The 17,072-nt window shown below is 33.8% G+C and overlaps 2 protein-coding genes and 1 pseudogene across 4 annotated transcripts; 1 reads left to right on the top strand and 2 right to left on the bottom strand.

The window, feature by feature from the left end:
• Nucleotides 1–685: 685 nt before the first annotated feature.
• Nucleotides 686–5,171, bottom strand: LOC104737110 (RNA-dependent RNA polymerase 2). Of its 2 annotated transcripts, XM_087482308.1 has the most exons (5): nt 4,422–5,048; nt 3,714–3,911; nt 2,002–3,113; nt 1,730–1,880; nt 686–1,631 (listed from the first exon to the last, which is right to left on the bottom strand). In XM_087482308.1, the coding sequence occupies exons 1-5, from the start codon at nt 4,968–4,970 to the stop codon at nt 840–842; spliced, it is 2,802 nt and encodes a 933-aa protein (XP_087338434.1). In that variant the 5' UTR covers nt 4,971–5,048; the 3' UTR covers nt 686–839. The 2 variants fall into 2 exon arrangements, with proteins under 2 accessions (XP_087338434.1, XP_010455516.1); XM_010457214.3 differs by having other exon boundaries at nt 2,002–3,911; nt 4,422–5,171.
• Nucleotides 5,172–10,557: 5,386 nt separating this feature from the next.
• LOC104737109 (methyl-CpG-binding domain-containing protein 1) lies at nt 10,558–11,645 on the top strand. The gene is made up of 2 exons (XM_010457213.3): nt 10,558–10,689; nt 11,027–11,645. The coding sequence occupies exons 1-2, from the start codon at nt 10,645–10,647 to the stop codon at nt 11,504–11,506; spliced, it is 525 nt and encodes a 174-aa protein (XP_010455515.1). The 5' UTR covers nt 10,558–10,644; the 3' UTR covers nt 11,507–11,645.
• Nucleotides 11,646–12,309: 664 nt separating this feature from the next.
• Nucleotides 12,310–16,686, bottom strand: LOC104737108 (putative cyclic nucleotide-gated ion channel 20, chloroplastic; annotated as a pseudogene). The gene is made up of 12 exons (XR_015578919.1): nt 16,378–16,686; nt 16,109–16,288; nt 15,806–16,006; nt 15,603–15,702; nt 14,587–14,724; nt 14,234–14,488; nt 13,866–14,108; nt 13,590–13,735; nt 13,403–13,480; nt 13,184–13,313; nt 12,771–13,005; nt 12,310–12,644 (listed from the first exon to the last, which is right to left on the bottom strand). The product of XR_015578919.1 is annotated as a putative cyclic nucleotide-gated ion channel 20, chloroplastic (transcript).
• Between the last annotated feature and the right edge of the window lie 386 nt (nt 16,687–17,072).

Raw genomic sequence — 17,072 nt, 5'->3', positions numbered from 1 at the left:
GAGGTAGATCTAGGGGTAAAAGCTTCATCAAATGAGATGTAGATAGAACTTGGGTCTGTAAGAGTGTCGCTGGACTACATGGTAAACAGAAAAGAGATTGCAAAAAAAGTTAACATGGAGAACGAGATCCGAAAAATCAAATCGATGGTGTTTTTCTAAAGAGAGAACAGGAAAAAGAAGATGGTGGGGAGAGAGATTCCTTTTACTTTGGATTTTGCTATGGTTTGAATGATGGAGGTCAACTCTCATAACTTTGTTTCTCACGCTTAACTAGAAAAGAATAGAAGGAATGTGGTAAGTTTAGAAACTACAGTGATACTAATAATGTGGTAGAACTCTTAAAAAACTCAAAAAATAAACTCTTTTCGGTTTGGCCAAAAAAAAATCTCCAACTTTGCATTGATTCTACTGTGTAAAGTAATTGTCGCATTTGGGGTGTAAATTTCCGTTTTTCTTTTTGTATGTTTATTCAGTTATCAACATGTAGCAAAAGAAACAAAATTTTAAAAGCATAATTTTGGCATTTATTTATTTGCCTATCATCTTGTTCTTGTTTTTCCCCCATTTAGAATAAGATCAAGATGATGTTCTATTCAACAAAGCAGCTTATGTCTACTTTTGTATGCAGGTGAAAGAGTGTGGGAGATTTGTACTGTTAGCTTGTGCCATAATCTCACATTCGAAATAACAAAATGACACATAATATAATTAATTAGTCATTAGTCTTGGATAATTTTGAGTGACGCATATACAAGCGACGTTCTGTTATGGTCTCAATTGTCTTAATCTAGCAATTATACTAACAGCAACGAGTGATAGATAGATAGGGGATAGGGTAATCAAACGGATACAAGTCCATTTGTTTGGTCTTCACCGCTCTGACTCTGTGCATTTTCAGCCTTAATCTCTAGCAAAATGTCACCAACGATCCACGGAAAACTCAGGAATTTCAACTTCTCATCGACCTGGCTCGGGTTGTATGTTACGTAGTACCAAGCCGAGGCTAGCTTCTTCTTCTCTTGTTTCTCCTCGCAGCTTTTCTCGAACCATCCCAAGGCCTCTCTCTGCAAATCCTTCACAGACAAGGTGATTCTATCCTTCATATCACCATACCTCCGGTTATCTCTCGCCAGATACATCTCCTTAGTTTTCAAAATGCCTGTGAGGATCTCTTCTTCGTTTACAGCTCCGTAGTATATCATCAACGAGGTCAGTTTCTCAGCATACATGTCTCTGTGGGTTTTGGCTGTCTCTATAAAGCTCTCATAGCCAGCTTCTTCAAGTGTGGAATCATAAGCTATCGTGTCCTCGCTCTCAGCTTCTGGCTTCCTTTGTGCTAACGAGCTTTTCACAGCACGGTAAAGTTTCCCAAACACAGACTCAGAGATGTATGTTGGTTTCTCGAACCGTTCCAGGAAATCAGGGAACTCTCTGGGCTTTAAGGCGTAAGGCATCTCCGCTGGAGCTCCAGTTTTGGCAAAATCAACAGCCCTAGAGTGAAGATGCGCTAACTCTAGACATTTCTGGCTCCTGGCTTTTTCAGGGTCGCGGTCTGCATGAACCAAATGTGCAGTTGAGATCACTCCCAGCGTGTCGCTTATCATATAGTCCACAAAAAATTTGTGGATTTCCTAACAAAGCAGAGTGAAAGAAAGGGAATCAGCTTTTGTTCCAAAGACTAGGAATTTAGGAAACTTTCACATCATCATAGCCTTTCCAAGAAACTAACCTCTAGGGTGACATCATGATCCATTATACGAGGTCTGCTAGCAGCGTAGTCCATTGGAGGGTCCATTTGGCTTGGTATAAGCTTCTCATCCCAACTAACAAAAAACTGGTCTCCGTCGAGATCACCACCAGAACATTCATTGGGATGTGGCCTGTACAGTCAACAAAAACCAAAGTAGAAAGAAGTTATCAACTAAGCGGAGTCTAAGAATCAAAAGCATATGGTTTCTATGTTGTTGGTGCATAGCTTTAAAGGATTGATTTAACATATACCTTTCTCCCTTCTGAGGAAAGATGATGCAGTCGACAAATCCCTTTTCTTCGAAACTGACCTCATATATAGCGTCAAGAACTCTGATATCTCCAGGGTGAAGACATGGGTTTTTCGTAACGACTACTTTCCCAATCACCACAGATGTTTCCTCATTAACCTTGCGGAAGTAACTCTGTTCACGAGATTTCAGTTCCGCTTCAGTCAGGGTTACACGAACATACACTTGGCCATACTCCAGGATACCCATTTCATCCATGCAACCGATCAAGATCCGTCCTTTCGGTACAAGTATCCTGCACCTACTCTTTAGTTCAGAAAGCTGGCTCTCGTGGTGTACACGAAGCATCATTGAGAGGTACGGTTCTGAGCTCGGTGCGTATCCTTGTAGCAGCATCTTAACTAGCAGATTCTTGGAATTTTCTCCGCTCAATTTCTGCAGCACATTAAGTGCTGCATTGCGGTCTTCAAGCATGTTCCCCAGCATAGATAAATGCAACGCTTGCATCGCCTCAAACACTTCATCTTCTATTCCAAGAGTCGACAAAAGGCAAATGATCTCCCGGTTTAGGAAGCAAGGCATCGACTCTGTCCACCTGGTTACGTTAAGCATCCTGTTGTTTGAGTCAAACTTTAGCATACTATCACGCAGAGACATCTTTCTGAAGGAACTGCGGTCAACGGCGATCACACCTTTGTAGCCACCGTATCGAATTTGAAATGCAGAAGGGACATAATCAAGCCCACACTTCTGAGCAACTTGCCTAGCAAATGCCAATGAAATTTTCCCAATGCCATCCGAGAAGCAGTAATCAGCACCATCAGTAGTCACTTCAATGTCAGGAATCTGCTCCACATCTTGTGCACGGACAGTAACTGTCTGCCGTGAAGCACTGAACAACTGACCCATCCTAGCAGCACATTTGGAGATGCTTCGGATTTTACGGAAACAACCCATCCATTCTCTTATATCTTCTGCTTTAACTTTCTCGTTAGAAGCAAACATCCAGACTGAGTTTCCTCGCAGTTGGCTGGCTGAAAAAGCCAAGAACTCAAACCTCTTAGGCCCAACAGTGATCCCTTCTCCAAGGATTGACAACACCCTGTTATAAATGTTGGTTCTAAAGGGCTTCACAAAATAGCCTTCCTTGGAGTTCACAGAAAGAGCATTTGCTGGAATCTTGCTCCAATCTTCTTCCACAAAAGTAATTCTCATGAAATCTGAGACATGCTCTGCAAAGTTCTTCACAACATAGTTAGCTTTCTCAAGCTCTGGACCCAACAGATAAATCTTTGAGGGTGTAACGTAGGCTCTCTGACAACTCATGATATTCTGCTCGGTCAGTCTTGTATTAGCTGATGCAGGGGAATGCTTCATCTTCTTAACCGGGGATTGCATCTGAGTCTTGACAAAGGAGACAGGATCATAACATATAGAGCTTTGCTGGTGAAGTTTCTTGAGGATAACCAATGCGGTTTCCAATCTCAACCCACGAAGGATGTTGATCAGTTCCATATTTGATGCAGCAAAAAGACTGATTTTTTTATTGTGAACCAGCGAATTGAGTTGGAAAAGGATCTCATATGGAAACTCTAACCCCAGATTGGCAGCATTCAAGAGGGGAACAATTTGACATGAAGAGGCAAACGCTTTCCCATCCACAGTGGTTAGACTCAAAGTGCCTTCTCTGTAGTAAGGCAACCACGAGAAAATGTCTAACATCTTGGAGCCATTCTCTACCTCCAAAAAAAAGCAAGTTGATGTACCGATTGACTTTGAACCAGAGAAATCAGTTGTGCGAACCCACATGAAATCAAAATCATCCTTGCAGAAACGGTACCGATCAGATTTAAACTTTGCGGCTATGTGAGGTCCTGTTACTCTTTTAAATACCTTTGGTCCATATTTCAGCTGGAAACAAAACAACAGGTAAACAAAAGAAATCAGAAGAGAGACCAAGGTAAGACCAATCATGCAGGTTGATCAAACCATAAAGCTATCAAAGAAAGATTCAAAGAACCAATCATGCATCAACTGACCAACATTGTCAGTAATCTAACATCTGTGTGTGAAATTTATGCTGAAACTTCAAAAAACAACCTCCATAAGACCATAACGCATATGAGTAACCAAGTTTCTAAATATATCTCCAAAATTCCAATCTTGAATCCAATCCTATCTCATGCAGGTTGATCAAACCATAAAGCTGTCACAGAACCAAGCATCAACCTTGTAAGTGATCTAACATCTGTATGTGAAATCTAAGCTGAAACTTCAAACAACAACATCCATAACTCCTAAAATCCAAAAATCCAATCTTGAATCATTTTCACAGAACCTAACTCCTCAATGAATTCAACACATACTCACATTATCAAAATGAATAAGAAAATTTTAAGGGGAAAGAAACGTTTTTGTTACCCTCAGAAGAAACGCATTAATCTCAGAGGCGTCACCATTAACAACGCAGCCAAGAGTTTCAACAATATCCTCAAACCTAACTTCAATCTTATAACATTCACCACATTCCCAAACCCAAAACTCAAGTCTCCTCTTCTCTTCCAGAATCCAACACCTCACGCCTCCCCATTTTTCTAGGGCACAGAACCTCTCTTCACCAGACTCAGGAAACCCAACAGTCAAAACGACGTCTTCTAGCCTTCTCCGTGGATCTACAGGGCGAGGTATGATGTCGTCGTAAGCTTCGGAGAGTCTTAGGTTATGGGTTTTGAAAAGGAGCTTGCTTTGTGAAGAGAGAAGCTGGGCTCGAGATTTGACTTCGAGGGTACTGAATTGTACTCGAGCGAAGTCCCGTGGCTTCCAATTCTCGCGAGTTGTTGGGATTTCGAGAGCGAACACTGTGTCTTCGCCGAGGTGAAGCTCGAGGAAGCGGAGGAGTTCGTCGGCGACTATGGTTTGAGGAACATTGGAGACTTTAACCGTTGGAGACTTCTTCATCTCTGACACCATGATTGCAAGTGAACGGAGAGAGAGCGACGGAGTGAAGAAGAGTGATTCCGAGAGAATCAGAAAAGTTTTGCTTTTTCGAAAATCAAAAGGTAGAAGAAGAGAACTGGGTTTTATTAGGTGTTTTCTGATGTACTGTAATTCAGTACAGCTTCATAGTTTAAAGCGTACGATTAAAACTACATTGATCCTCACCGTTGATTTTGACAACCGGTAAGGCTAACCGTACTGGGTTTTATTAGGTGTTTTCTGATGTACGTGTTGATTTTGACAACCGGTTTTTCTTATAACCGGTTTCAATCTTTGGTAACCGTACGTGTATAGGACAAAATGGATAATAAGATTGTGATCAAAGACTCAAAGTTTGACATAAATTAACAAAAACTAAAGAATTTTTGTAGAATTTTTTGCTCAAAAATTATTTTTTTGGAAATTTTTTACATTTAATGCATTGATTTTGATATTAGTTACCAAAACTTCAAAGTTAATTATAGATAAGATTTTAAAAAATAAGAAAATCTTTTTACCTCGTTCAAACATAAATATATGATTTCTTTCCTTTTTATTTGAATTTATATTTAAATTATTCTATAATACATTTAGCTGATAAAAATTGTAATACAAAATTTTAAAAACGGACATATATTACTCAATAGATGAATTAATAAAAAATACGGTTACAATATCCCACATCATCTAAAAAAATTGGGCAATGGTTTAGAGTCATACTAGAAAAGAAATCAAAATGATTATGAATACAAATGAGTAGAAACCTTGATTATCAGGCATTCAAACTTCAAAAACTTTTATTTGATTTATTTCGGTTATTTATTTTAAAGATTTTTAAAAGGTTAAATATAAAAAAATTTTAAAAAGTTAAATATGATAAATATTATACCGTAGATACACAATAAATATTAAAAATTGAGATGATATAGTGTGAGTTAAAATATCTCGGGACGGAGTTATATAGCGGGACGGGTTTTATTGATATTTATATAAATTAAAAAATATCATTAATTCGGTGTTATACGGCTAAACATCATTTCATTATTTTGTTAACACTGTCAGTATCAAAGAGTAGATATATCTAATTAAATTGATTAAATAAATTAAATTGATTAAATAAATATTATGTAAAAAAATAAATTATATTGCGGTTCTATATGGTTTATTTAACAATTATTATATAATTATAACATATTTAACCAACAAATACATCTTGTAATTTAAATATTTTAGTTATAAATAATTTTGCCCCGCGGGTCCTAATCTAGTTATAAATTATAACTTCAACAAATACACCTTATTTTATTATTCTTTACCTAAACATAATTTTGTTTTATTTTTTTCCAAATTTTTTGACAAACATGTAAACATATCCGCCAAATTGTGACTACATATATTTACATGGTCCATGTGTGAGACATCATCAAATTAAGTATGAGATCCATCGTTAGTTTGTTTGTAATTAATCCATATAAATTTGTCTCTGATGAGGCATTAAAATTTGGACACAACGATAGAGAGTGTGATGTCAAAATTGTTTTTAATTATTTCAATATTGAATATTTATAATACAAAATAAGATGAAATTAAATAGGAAAGTGTTTGGAATATAGGTAGAAAGTGTTTGGGTCATTACACAAAAAGTTGTGTATGTTGTATTTGATTTTGTAAAAATGATTTAAGTGCTAAATTCTCTAATAAATATTATTGGCATGACCCACAGCCCATATATTATATCGCTTATACTGTTTTCAGCCTATTTACGGTTAACAAACGTGTTAAACGTAGAATAGTCTGTCACACTGCAACAATACAACATGTTATTGTTACACGGAAAAAACTCAAAGCAAGTGTGTGGCCGGCTGTTATCATCCATCATCAAGCTATCTTTGATCTCATATTTATATGCTTCATAAAAAAAAAAAACTAAAGAAGTGAAAATAGACGATGAGCAGCGGAGACCGAATCAATCAACTACTACCAAAGTAAAATAACCCCACTACTCTGCTACACATTACTCGGTGGTTACCAAAGTAAAATAACCACACTACTATACTACACATTACTCGGTCGTTACTAAAGTAAAGTAACCATACTACTCTACTACACATTACTCGGTGGTATTTTCTAATTATGTTTTGTAAACGTACTAAAATTCAAAGAAACCCTTTTTATCTGTCACTTGTGGATTTCAGTGCTCTAAAAATATGTTCCTCGTCTAATATGGTTTCAAGCAATTATGTTTCGAAAATAAAAATCTTGTAAACTATATATTTGGGTAGGTGAATTAAGACTTCATTCAGTGTTTATTAGTGAATCAGTTGATGTAGACTTAAAAAGTTTTATTGTGTGTTTTCTGATATAATGCAAGTAAGTATAGCTTCATAATATCACCGTAAGATTGAAACTACATTAATCGTGACTGTTGATTTGGATAGTCGATAACACTAACTGGTTTTGTCTTTAAACTTGAACAAATAAAATTTATTTTATTTTTTTTCCAAACATTTTAATAACCATCTAAGCATATCCAGCAAATTGTGACAACATAGATTTTGTTGGTCAATGTGTTTAGGTACATCTGTGAGACTTTAATAAAGTGATTGTTCTTAATATAGTGCTAGGTACGGACGATTGATTTCAAAAACTATGTTTACTATAAGGTTTGTAATATATTATGTACACATAGAGTTATATTTATAGATATAATTATTTGTTAAATCATTTACAGTTCAAACTTATATTAGTTTGGTTTCATTCAGTTTGTGGTTTTTGAAATAATAAAGGTTTCAACATACAATTCAGATTCACAAAACAACATATCTGAATCTAACGTTTACTGAATTAGTGATTAATCAGAATTGTATAAAATTTGTAGATTATGAAACGGATAAAAGCCATGAAAAATATTAAAACTTCTCAAAACGAATGACCTAAATTCTTAAGCGGGTCAAATCCGTCCCGATAGCCATACTCCATAAGGGGTATAATATTTTTTCATCTATAAAAACCCATTCATCGAAATCTTTAAGAAATAATATTAAAATATATAATATTTTATATTTTTAATATGTTAAATTTGAAATTAAGGAATCTTTAATATACTATTATATATAAGAAATTTTCTATACGGAAAACTGAAAATTAGGATTTGCATAAGTTTAAATATTTTATACTTTAAAATAAATTTAAGATTCCGTCAAATTGTCTTTTAAAGATTTTCCAATATCTGTTATTCAAAATTAATTTCAATTTTTTTGGTCAAAACATTTTAAAAAATAAGAAATAATATTATTTATATTTTTGAAAATATTAATAGAGAAACACTCTTTTGAAAAAGCTGATGTGTCACCGCCAGATAGCTCGAGACACATTTAGCAAAAAACCGTTAAATTTTCTATTTAATTACATCAACATGCCATTATATTTAAATTAAAACAATTAACTGAATAATATTAGATATGTCATCAATTTTCACAAAAATTTAAATATCACATATTAAAACTAATTAAATAATTACATACTATTTTAAGTTAAAATTTCACTAAATTTACTTACAAATATACAAGTCAAAGTTATATTATTTTTAAGAAATAACTTAAAAAGGCTATAAAAACATATAATGTTAATAAAAATAAAGAACATATAACTTATTAACAAAATCATATAAAAAATATTATTTTTATGTTAGTATTATTACCATAATAATTTAAATAACAAGCTTTCAGTAGTTATTATAATTGATTATAAAAAGAAAAATATATTACCCCTGAATTATCTCCAACTCATTAAAGGAAACTTAATTCCCAATAAATATAGATTTATATATATTCATAAATAAATATAAAAATGACAACAAATTAGGGGATATCATGATGTGTGATTATTTATATATATCTAAGTATGTAAACTAATTAATCTCAACATTTAGTGTGATTATTCATTCAAAAATGAAAATATTGATAACCGAATAAGAATATACATTCTAATTCTACATTAATCTACGTGCTATTAATAAGGAATGAGACAATAACCCTTATCATTATAAATAAACTTAGTACCCAAAAAAATCATAATATATTTAAAATGAGTGATTATTAGATTATGAAAAATTGGTATAGTTACTCGATTAACCATAAATATAAAATTTGATTTTTAAAACCCACAAAAATATATATTTCCATAAATTGTAACATTTTATAAATGTTTTCTTTACCACTTTCACATAATTCTACGGGTGAAATGTATTCTTTTACACATTAAAGATTTCACGGGTGAAACATTTTTACACGAAAAAACACAGCTTTGAATAAATAAATAAAAAACTTCAGCTACAGATTATGTTTGACACAAACAAATATTGGTTCTAGAATAATAATTTTACTTATAATAATTTTCTTTAAATCGATTTATCCCGCGCAAATTTTCTTAATATGTTAAATTTGAAATTAAGGAATCTTTAATATACGTTAGTCTTATATATCAGAAATTTTCTATATGGAAAACTGAAAATTAGGATTTGCATAAGTTTAAATATTTTATACTTTAAAATAAATTTAAGATGCCGTCAAATTGTCTTTTAAAGATTTTCCAATATTTGTTATTCAAAATTAATTTCAAAATTTTTTGGTCAAAACATTTTAAACAATAAGAAATAATATTATTTATATTTTTGAAAATATAATTTAAATAAATATTTTTTACATCTCATGTTATAATTTTTTATTCTATTATAATACATAGGTTTTGAAAATAATTTTGAAAACATGTAGGGGATAATATTTATTAATATTTGAATAATATTTACCAATTTTAGAATTTATAGAAACATAATATTGTGTATATAAATAAATTGAATAATCCCCATTTTTTGTGTAAAAATAAATAAATAAATAAATTGAACAGCAATGACTGTTTTGTGTAATATTATAGAATATTAAGGGGAAATAACAAATTGGGCACAAAACTCTTTGGCGACGACAAGTCAGCTTTTTTTAAAAAATGCTTCTCTTTTAATATATAGGGGATTCAATGAACATTTTGTTTACTGGCCTTTTAAACATCGCTCTTTTTACACTAAAGCCGTCAACCATAGAGACAAACAAAGCTAAATTAGAAGTAAATAAACTGTTTGGAAATAGTTTTAAGGTGAGGCATTATCAAACTTAATATGAGATCCATCCTTTGTCCTTCCAGGTGATCGCTAAAACCAAAAAAAAACAATGTATTCATGTAAGAACCAAAAAGCTATGCATGTACCAAGAAAGTGTTTGGGGCATTACAAAATAAGTTGTGTATGTGTCATTAGATTTTGTAAAAGTGTGAAAAAGTGATATATTCTCTAATAAATATCATTGGCATGAGCCACGATCCATTTATTCTACCGTTTATACTATTTTCAGCCCATTTATTATATTGTGCATACTGCTTTCAGTGTGTACACTGTTTTCAGCCCATTTATTATATCATTTATACTGTTTTCAGCCCATTTGCGGCTAACAAACGTGTTAAGCGTAGAGTGGTCTGTCACACTATAACGACACAACCTATTACAGTTAAACGAAAATAAAAACTTAAAGCAAGTGTGTGGCTGGCTATTATCATTCCTCATCAAGCCACTTTCAATCTCATATCTATATGCTTTATCGAAAAAACTAAAGAAGTGAGGATGGACGACGAGCAGGGGAGACCCAATCAATCAACCACTACCAAGGTAAAATAACCACACTACTCTACTACACATTACTCTGTGGTTTTTTTCTCTGTCACCACTTGTGGATTTCAGTGTTCTAAAACTATGTTCCTCGTCTAATGTGGTTTCAAGCAATTCCGTTTCAAATATAAAAATCTTGTGAACTATATACTTGGGTAGGTGGATTAAGACCTTATTAGTGAATCATTTGATGTAGACTTAAAAGGTATAAAACATTTTTTTTTTGGATGTGCCAGATCTTGGCTGATTGATTAAGTTAATTATATGTAATCAACATTAATGTTGGATTAGTTACACAAATGCCCTTCTTGACTGAGATTCAAAATTTCTTGTGCAGACAAGATCTGGTACTCCTAAGGGGTTGATTGATACGTTTGCTGTACAGTGTGGAAAGTGCTTCAAATGGAGAAAAATTCATACTCGGGAAGCATTTGAGGAGATTAGAATGAGAGTAAAAGAAGAAGAGTTTGTGTGCCAGACGATTGAAGATGTATCATGTCTTGATGATGCAGAGCTAGAATATGACTCCACTAGAATATGGGTCGGGGACAAGCCTGGCGTGGCAAAGACACCAACAGGGTTTGAAAGGAAGATAGTTTTGAGGAAGGACAACTCGAGAGTGGATGTGTACTATGTCACTCCGGCAGGGAAGAGGATGAGGACTCTCAATGAACTTGCAGTCTTCATCGATGCAAATCCGGATTTCAAGGATACACGGCTTGAAGATTTCACTTTCACAGCCCCAAAAATAATGGAAGAAACTATATCGGGTGGTAAACGTAAGAGGATCTCCAGGCCATCCAAGGAACATGAGTAATTTGAGCTACCAAGCTTTTTCGAGTCTCCAAACTTGATTAGCCTTTGGACTTCTTAATTTGATATGCTTTTTAAACCTCTCTCTGACTCTGGCTGGATCTTTATTTTTCTTGTGAAAGATGACATTTCTCCTCTTTTCATTGGCAAGTGCAACATGTGTATTTGCACAAGGACCCATAATTTAATATCCAATTTTTATAAGATTTACATATAAAAATATTTAATTATGCTGAAATTCTATAGAGATATATATCTAAAAGGGTCTAAAATTATATTTGTAAGTTTTATTTTAAGGCCCAAAATTAAGAAACAAATAAATAGGCCCAAATAATGGTGATGCAAGATGAGTTCCTTTTTTTGGTCTATTGTTTGGTAAAAAATAGGATTTTTTTGTTGTTGTTATTGCACCGGGTCATGCCCTTGATTGAGCCTGGCCTGGTCATACCTACATGAATCACTCTTACAATACAACAATCAGAGGTGAACCCACCTCCTTGGACAAATTATCCACCAGTGTATGTGGAATAGGAACTCAAAAGTTCCATTAAACAAGCGATGGCAAGAAATGCAGAGATAATCATGCGGCAAAACTTGGTGTTATAATTAGCTAAATCTACATACCTTAATGTTTATAGCATCGTTCACAATAAACTTTTGCTCCATTAATTAGAGCAACTTCTTTAAAATATTTATGGAGACTTGCCTGTACTTTCTCCGTGCCATATACCACATTTGACAATTGGAGATGGTCTTACACTAGTTCACATTTTACCCATTGGAGATGGTTTACGACATTAATTCACATTTTTACGAAAAATAATTTTTGAATTCAAGTGAAACATCTTATTTTATTATACAAAAATCCAACGGCTGTAACTAGCTAGACTAAGCAGTGTATCCTCTCTGAAGTTGTCTCCTTCGGTTTCTCCTAGCCACTTGAATCTGGCGTAGCCTCCAATAGGGAGAATCGTTCCTCATGGCTCTTTGGACTCTATGGCTCCTTGGGAATCTCGAGAACAAGCTCGCAAGATCTTCAATATCTGCTACACTCAGCCAAAACGCCTCCACGTTTGTGATACACGTAACATCTCTGTTGCTAATTACCAATCCCTTTGGTGGCATCTTTATCGTCGTCCCACCTGAAGGCATGCATCAAAACATATTAAGTGTCGTCATCTGAGTTTTTATGATTCTTTTAAGTTTATAACCCAAAATTTTGAGATTTATGAACATGTAATAGGTTCAAAATTATGGGATATATGTACCGGAGCGTTTGGTGCACAAGGTGAGGAGTTCTTCACCACAAACATCGCCTTCCGATAATTCCAGAACAGAACTGTCCTCATTAATGCTCTGCATCTCACCTCTCACTATGAATACCATTTTCTTAACTGGACCTTTTTTGCGTAACACTATGCTATTCTTTATGTATGTCCTCAATTTCAGCCTCTCATGGATAGCATCTATGATTGATTCATCCAGTGAAGAAAATATTTTCACCTGCAAACCCCATTAACATTTTAATAAATCTACCTCGGCCCCTTTTAGCTTGGTTAGTCTGTGATATCATAACTATATATTACTTTGGTTTTACCAGCATTCTCTATATATACAGTTAAATTGTAGAAGTAGCTAGCTCTTTGAAACACTACGTACAGAATTGGGGTCTGATGTTTACCTTCTCGAGAAATTGGAAGAGGTGTCGTCTTATATCTGTTTGAAGGTCATCAGGCATATTCTCAAAGAGCAATTCTTCGTTAACGCCTCTAGTAGCAGCCCAGTTGAACTGCTCAGCTTCTCGCACCCTCCTGAAAATGTTGAACAAACTCTATTCACTTAGTTATAGCTAGTGACACTACAAAGATTGATCAATATAAAAGGGATATAGTCCACGTACTTTCTTATATTACCTGGCAACCGTCTATGGCTCATCCATTGCTCCACATCACGCTGTCTTAGTGTCATTTCCAAATTCCTTAGATGCACAAATCAAAATCACCAGAGTATATACTTAGAAGACCAACCATGCAATTATATCTTGAAATATCAACTTATGTATAAATAAGCAATATTTAATTGTCTACCTTTTACCAAGAGCTTGGAGAAAATTTTGCATGTTACCAATAAGAAGTGCGAAAAGCAATAGTCCTAATCCGATGATACCCATAGTAAAGAGGACCTCCGGTAGATAGTAGGTTGGGACTTGGTTACCAGCAAGAGTGCTGATTTGCTTTGAGAATGATTAGTAATTAAAAAATGACATTAATGAAGAGTTCCAAATACGTCAATCAATGAAAAATACTACTAACTGATATTTCTTGTTTTTGTTTTGCTACTCCAAAATTAACAATTCTAATTACCTGAAAACCCCAGAAGAGAGAGTAAGTGTATCTTGTGAAGATACTAGAATGATAGGTAAGATTGGCTACTTTTGAATAGATTCCATAAGGAAAACCATCTTCTTGGAAACAAGCATCAAAACCAGGACTTTCTCTCCAGGGCACAATCAATGCATTACTTCTATGAGCACAATCGATAAAAAATTTAGGGTCATGAACCCAAGTAATATTCTTAACTACACCCTGCATGCATCTCTTAATGCTCTGAAAAGAGCAAAACAACAAGAACAAATCTTTATTTCACTTTTTTTTGGTATCAATCTTTGTTTCACTTGATAGATAGAATATTCAAAGAGAATCTTAAAAAACAATCTGACTTATATATATACCTGCAGACCAAAAAGATACCAGCAAGAGCCAACAAAATGTCCAGCAAGCATGAAGGTGAGAATATTAATGACAAAAGTAGCCCAAGTTGACTCAAATATGAATCCGGTTGGTGATTGTCCAGCAAGGAATGGTAGAAGTCTACATAACTTTGGAATGTATTGCAAAAGAGCTGCAGCTCGTAGAAGGAGTTTGATCACATAATTACCGTTGATTGAGCTCACCAAGTATTTTGGTATTATATATAATATCATTATCTGTAAACAAAGGAAGAAAAAGGGAGGTGTTAAATGAACAATCTTCAAATAATAACCATTAGTTCAACGATAACCACAGGTAACATTCATTATGATACCTGTGGAACTGGCATCAGTATGAACAAATCAAGGAAAAACTTCCCTCGGACATAATGAAGGGCAATTTTTTTCGGATCAGTAACTAACTTGCCAAAACCAACCACACGAGACTCAGGAGCTACATAGGCCATTCGAAACTGCAATATAGTAAAACCTCTGTTAATTAATAATGTTGGGACTATGACATTTTAATAATTTATAATGATAGTAATTTATATGTATTATCTTATAGATATATTTTTTAATTGTTCAAATTTTTGAAAATTATGAATTTAGCCAATTTTACAAAAATAAGATTATACTTTTAGATGATTTAGGAATTGAAATTTTAATATAGACAAATATTAAATTAAAAAAATACTATAGATAAATTTATTTATACACATGACATACAAAACTTCAAATTTATGAATAATAATCTTAGATTATCATATTTTAATAGCCTATAAAACTATCAATTGTCATATTTTATAACATGATAGTTTGAAAATACAACATAACAATTGTTTTATAGATGATCTCCAAGAGAAAATTCAATTTTTGAAAATTATACATAATATATATAATTTATATGATTATTAATTTACAATATTAATGGGACCATATACTTATATATAAATTTTTTAAAAATATTATCTTATTATTTTATCATATTTTGCTAATTTTTACACTTGACATGAAAAAGAATTATTATTCTATTAGTGTTTACTAGTTTATACTCCCTCCGTTTCAAAATATAAGATGTTTGGAGTGAAAGCACGCAGATTAAGAAATAACCACTTTAAAAAAGTTCAACCAATCATAAACAAGACTGCATAAAATAAATAATAAAAAAATAGGAAAAAAATATAAAAGTTATTAAAAAAAGTTGAAAACATCTTATATTATGAAATAAAGAAAAACCTCTAAAACATCGTATATTATGAAACGGATGGAGTATTTTATAGAGATGGAAATGGAAGAAGTGAGAGCATTAAAGCCAACAGATGGAGAAATGTAAGCAAACCAAATATACCTGAAGTAGAATGTTTATAAAAAACATAAAATCTGCTAAGACTTCTAACAACTACAAATACGACTGCCATCGGCCAGTCAATCATAATGCATTTGTGTTCCTACAGTAAGAAAAGGTACGTAGATATGGTCAAAAAGGAAAGATAACAACATAGGAGAAGCAAAATATAAGAGAGAGAGATATCTCTCAAGGCAAAAACATACCTCGTGGACTTTTACGAGGAAGAAGAAGAGAGGATCTATAAAAATGGCTAACAAGCATGAAAGGGCAAAACATTTGCTCCATATTTTAACATTTTCGTTATGAGGATTCACGATTACAGATAAGTTTCCATTAACAGAGGAAGCAAATCGCCTAGCCCAAGCTTTAGCACCATCACACAGAGAGTGAGGAGTGTTATGGACCTAGCAAGAAAACAAAAAAGACTCTGTATTAGTAAACATTACTTGAGCCTGAAGCTATTTTATTTTGTTAATGTGAAGTAAACAAAAAATCAAAAACTTCACCGTGGAATCAACATCGGGAGAAACTCTGGCTTGTGGAACTTGAGCTGCCTTATGGTTGTAATTAGAAGGGCAAATGATACAGTAAGGGTCATTGCACATTCCTAATTTTGCGTGTTTCAAAACTTTTTCATTGTCTGAGGAGTTTTTCTGTTCGAGAACGTCAGAAGGATATCTCTCAACCTGAGAAGAGACACCAGGAGAAGAATTAGAAGGATGAGGAAAAAAGAGAGGTTCAGGGTTGCGAGAAGAGGTATACAAGGACCACTTACCTGAACTAAAGGAAGATGTCTCTGATGAGTTCGAAGAGGACCCGTGTAGCCTAAAACCACAGTTGAGTTGTCAAAGGAGGAAGTAGGGGTTAAGAGGGAAACGCTACGAGCTCTGGTACGAGATGATGAGTCTGAAATTGGAAGCATGGGAATATCATCTTTCTCGTTGGGCGAAGCCATTTTTTAAGGGTTCAAGAAGAAAGAAACAAAATAATCTGAGAGTTTGAGAGTTTTTGTAAATTGGTAAAGAATAAATAGGGAAAGGAGACGTTGACCAAGTCGTCAGGGTCTTCGTCTTCGTCTTCGTAGCCCAAGTCAAGTAAGTGAATCATTGTAAATAAATTAAAATGTGTGAATAAGAAAACCTTGTGAAGATAAGAACTTGGATGCTTCTTGGACGACAAAGAAGTTGCAGCTGGCATGGAAAGGATATTTTGTCTACTTGTGTCTGCTGACAAAGAAGTTGGGTTTGTTTGTCCGACCGCAATCAATATTAAGGGAGCAACACTGGCCTTTGGCAACAGAACACAAGTCTTAATTAGGTGAAGTACTGAAAGAACTAGCTAACAGATCAGTACGTAAACAAGAACAAAGTTACCGTACGGGATCGAAAGATCCTAACCGGATGTATCGCTTTGTTAATACTGTGTACCGGGTGAACAAATGCTTGTGTGTGCTCCTCTTATTTGCTCTGT

Source organism: Camelina sativa, chromosome 13, assembly GCF_030686135.1.
Source record: "Camelina sativa cultivar CO46 ecotype springtype chromosome 13, ASM3068613v1".
NCBI lineage: Eukaryota > Viridiplantae > Streptophyta > Magnoliopsida > Brassicales > Brassicaceae > Camelina > Camelina sativa.
Note: the sequence above shows the minus strand (reverse complement) of the source record. Positions and strands in the feature narration are given on the sequence as shown.

Excerpts from the sequence above, each read along its gene's own strand:
- LOC104737110 (XM_010457214.3), bottom strand. The coding sequence starts at position 4,970 with ATGGTGTCAGAGATGAAGAAGTCTCCAACGGTTAAAGTCTCCAATGTT. Across the intron at positions 1,881-2,001 it reads TTTCCTCAGAAGGGAGAAAG|GCCACATCCCAATGAATGTT; the intron begins GTATATGTTAAA and ends TTGACTGTACAG. Across the intron at positions 1,632-1,729 it reads ATCATGATGTCACCCTAGAG|GAAATCCACAAATTTTTTGT; the intron begins GTTAGTTTCTTG and ends CTGCTTTGTTAG.
- LOC104737109 (XM_010457213.3), top strand. The coding sequence starts at position 10,645 with ATGGACGACGAGCAGGGGAGACCCAATCAATCAACCACTACCAAG. Across the intron at positions 10,690-11,026 it reads ATCAATCAACCACTACCAAG|ACAAGATCTGGTACTCCTAA; the intron begins GTAAAATAACCA and ends TTTCTTGTGCAG.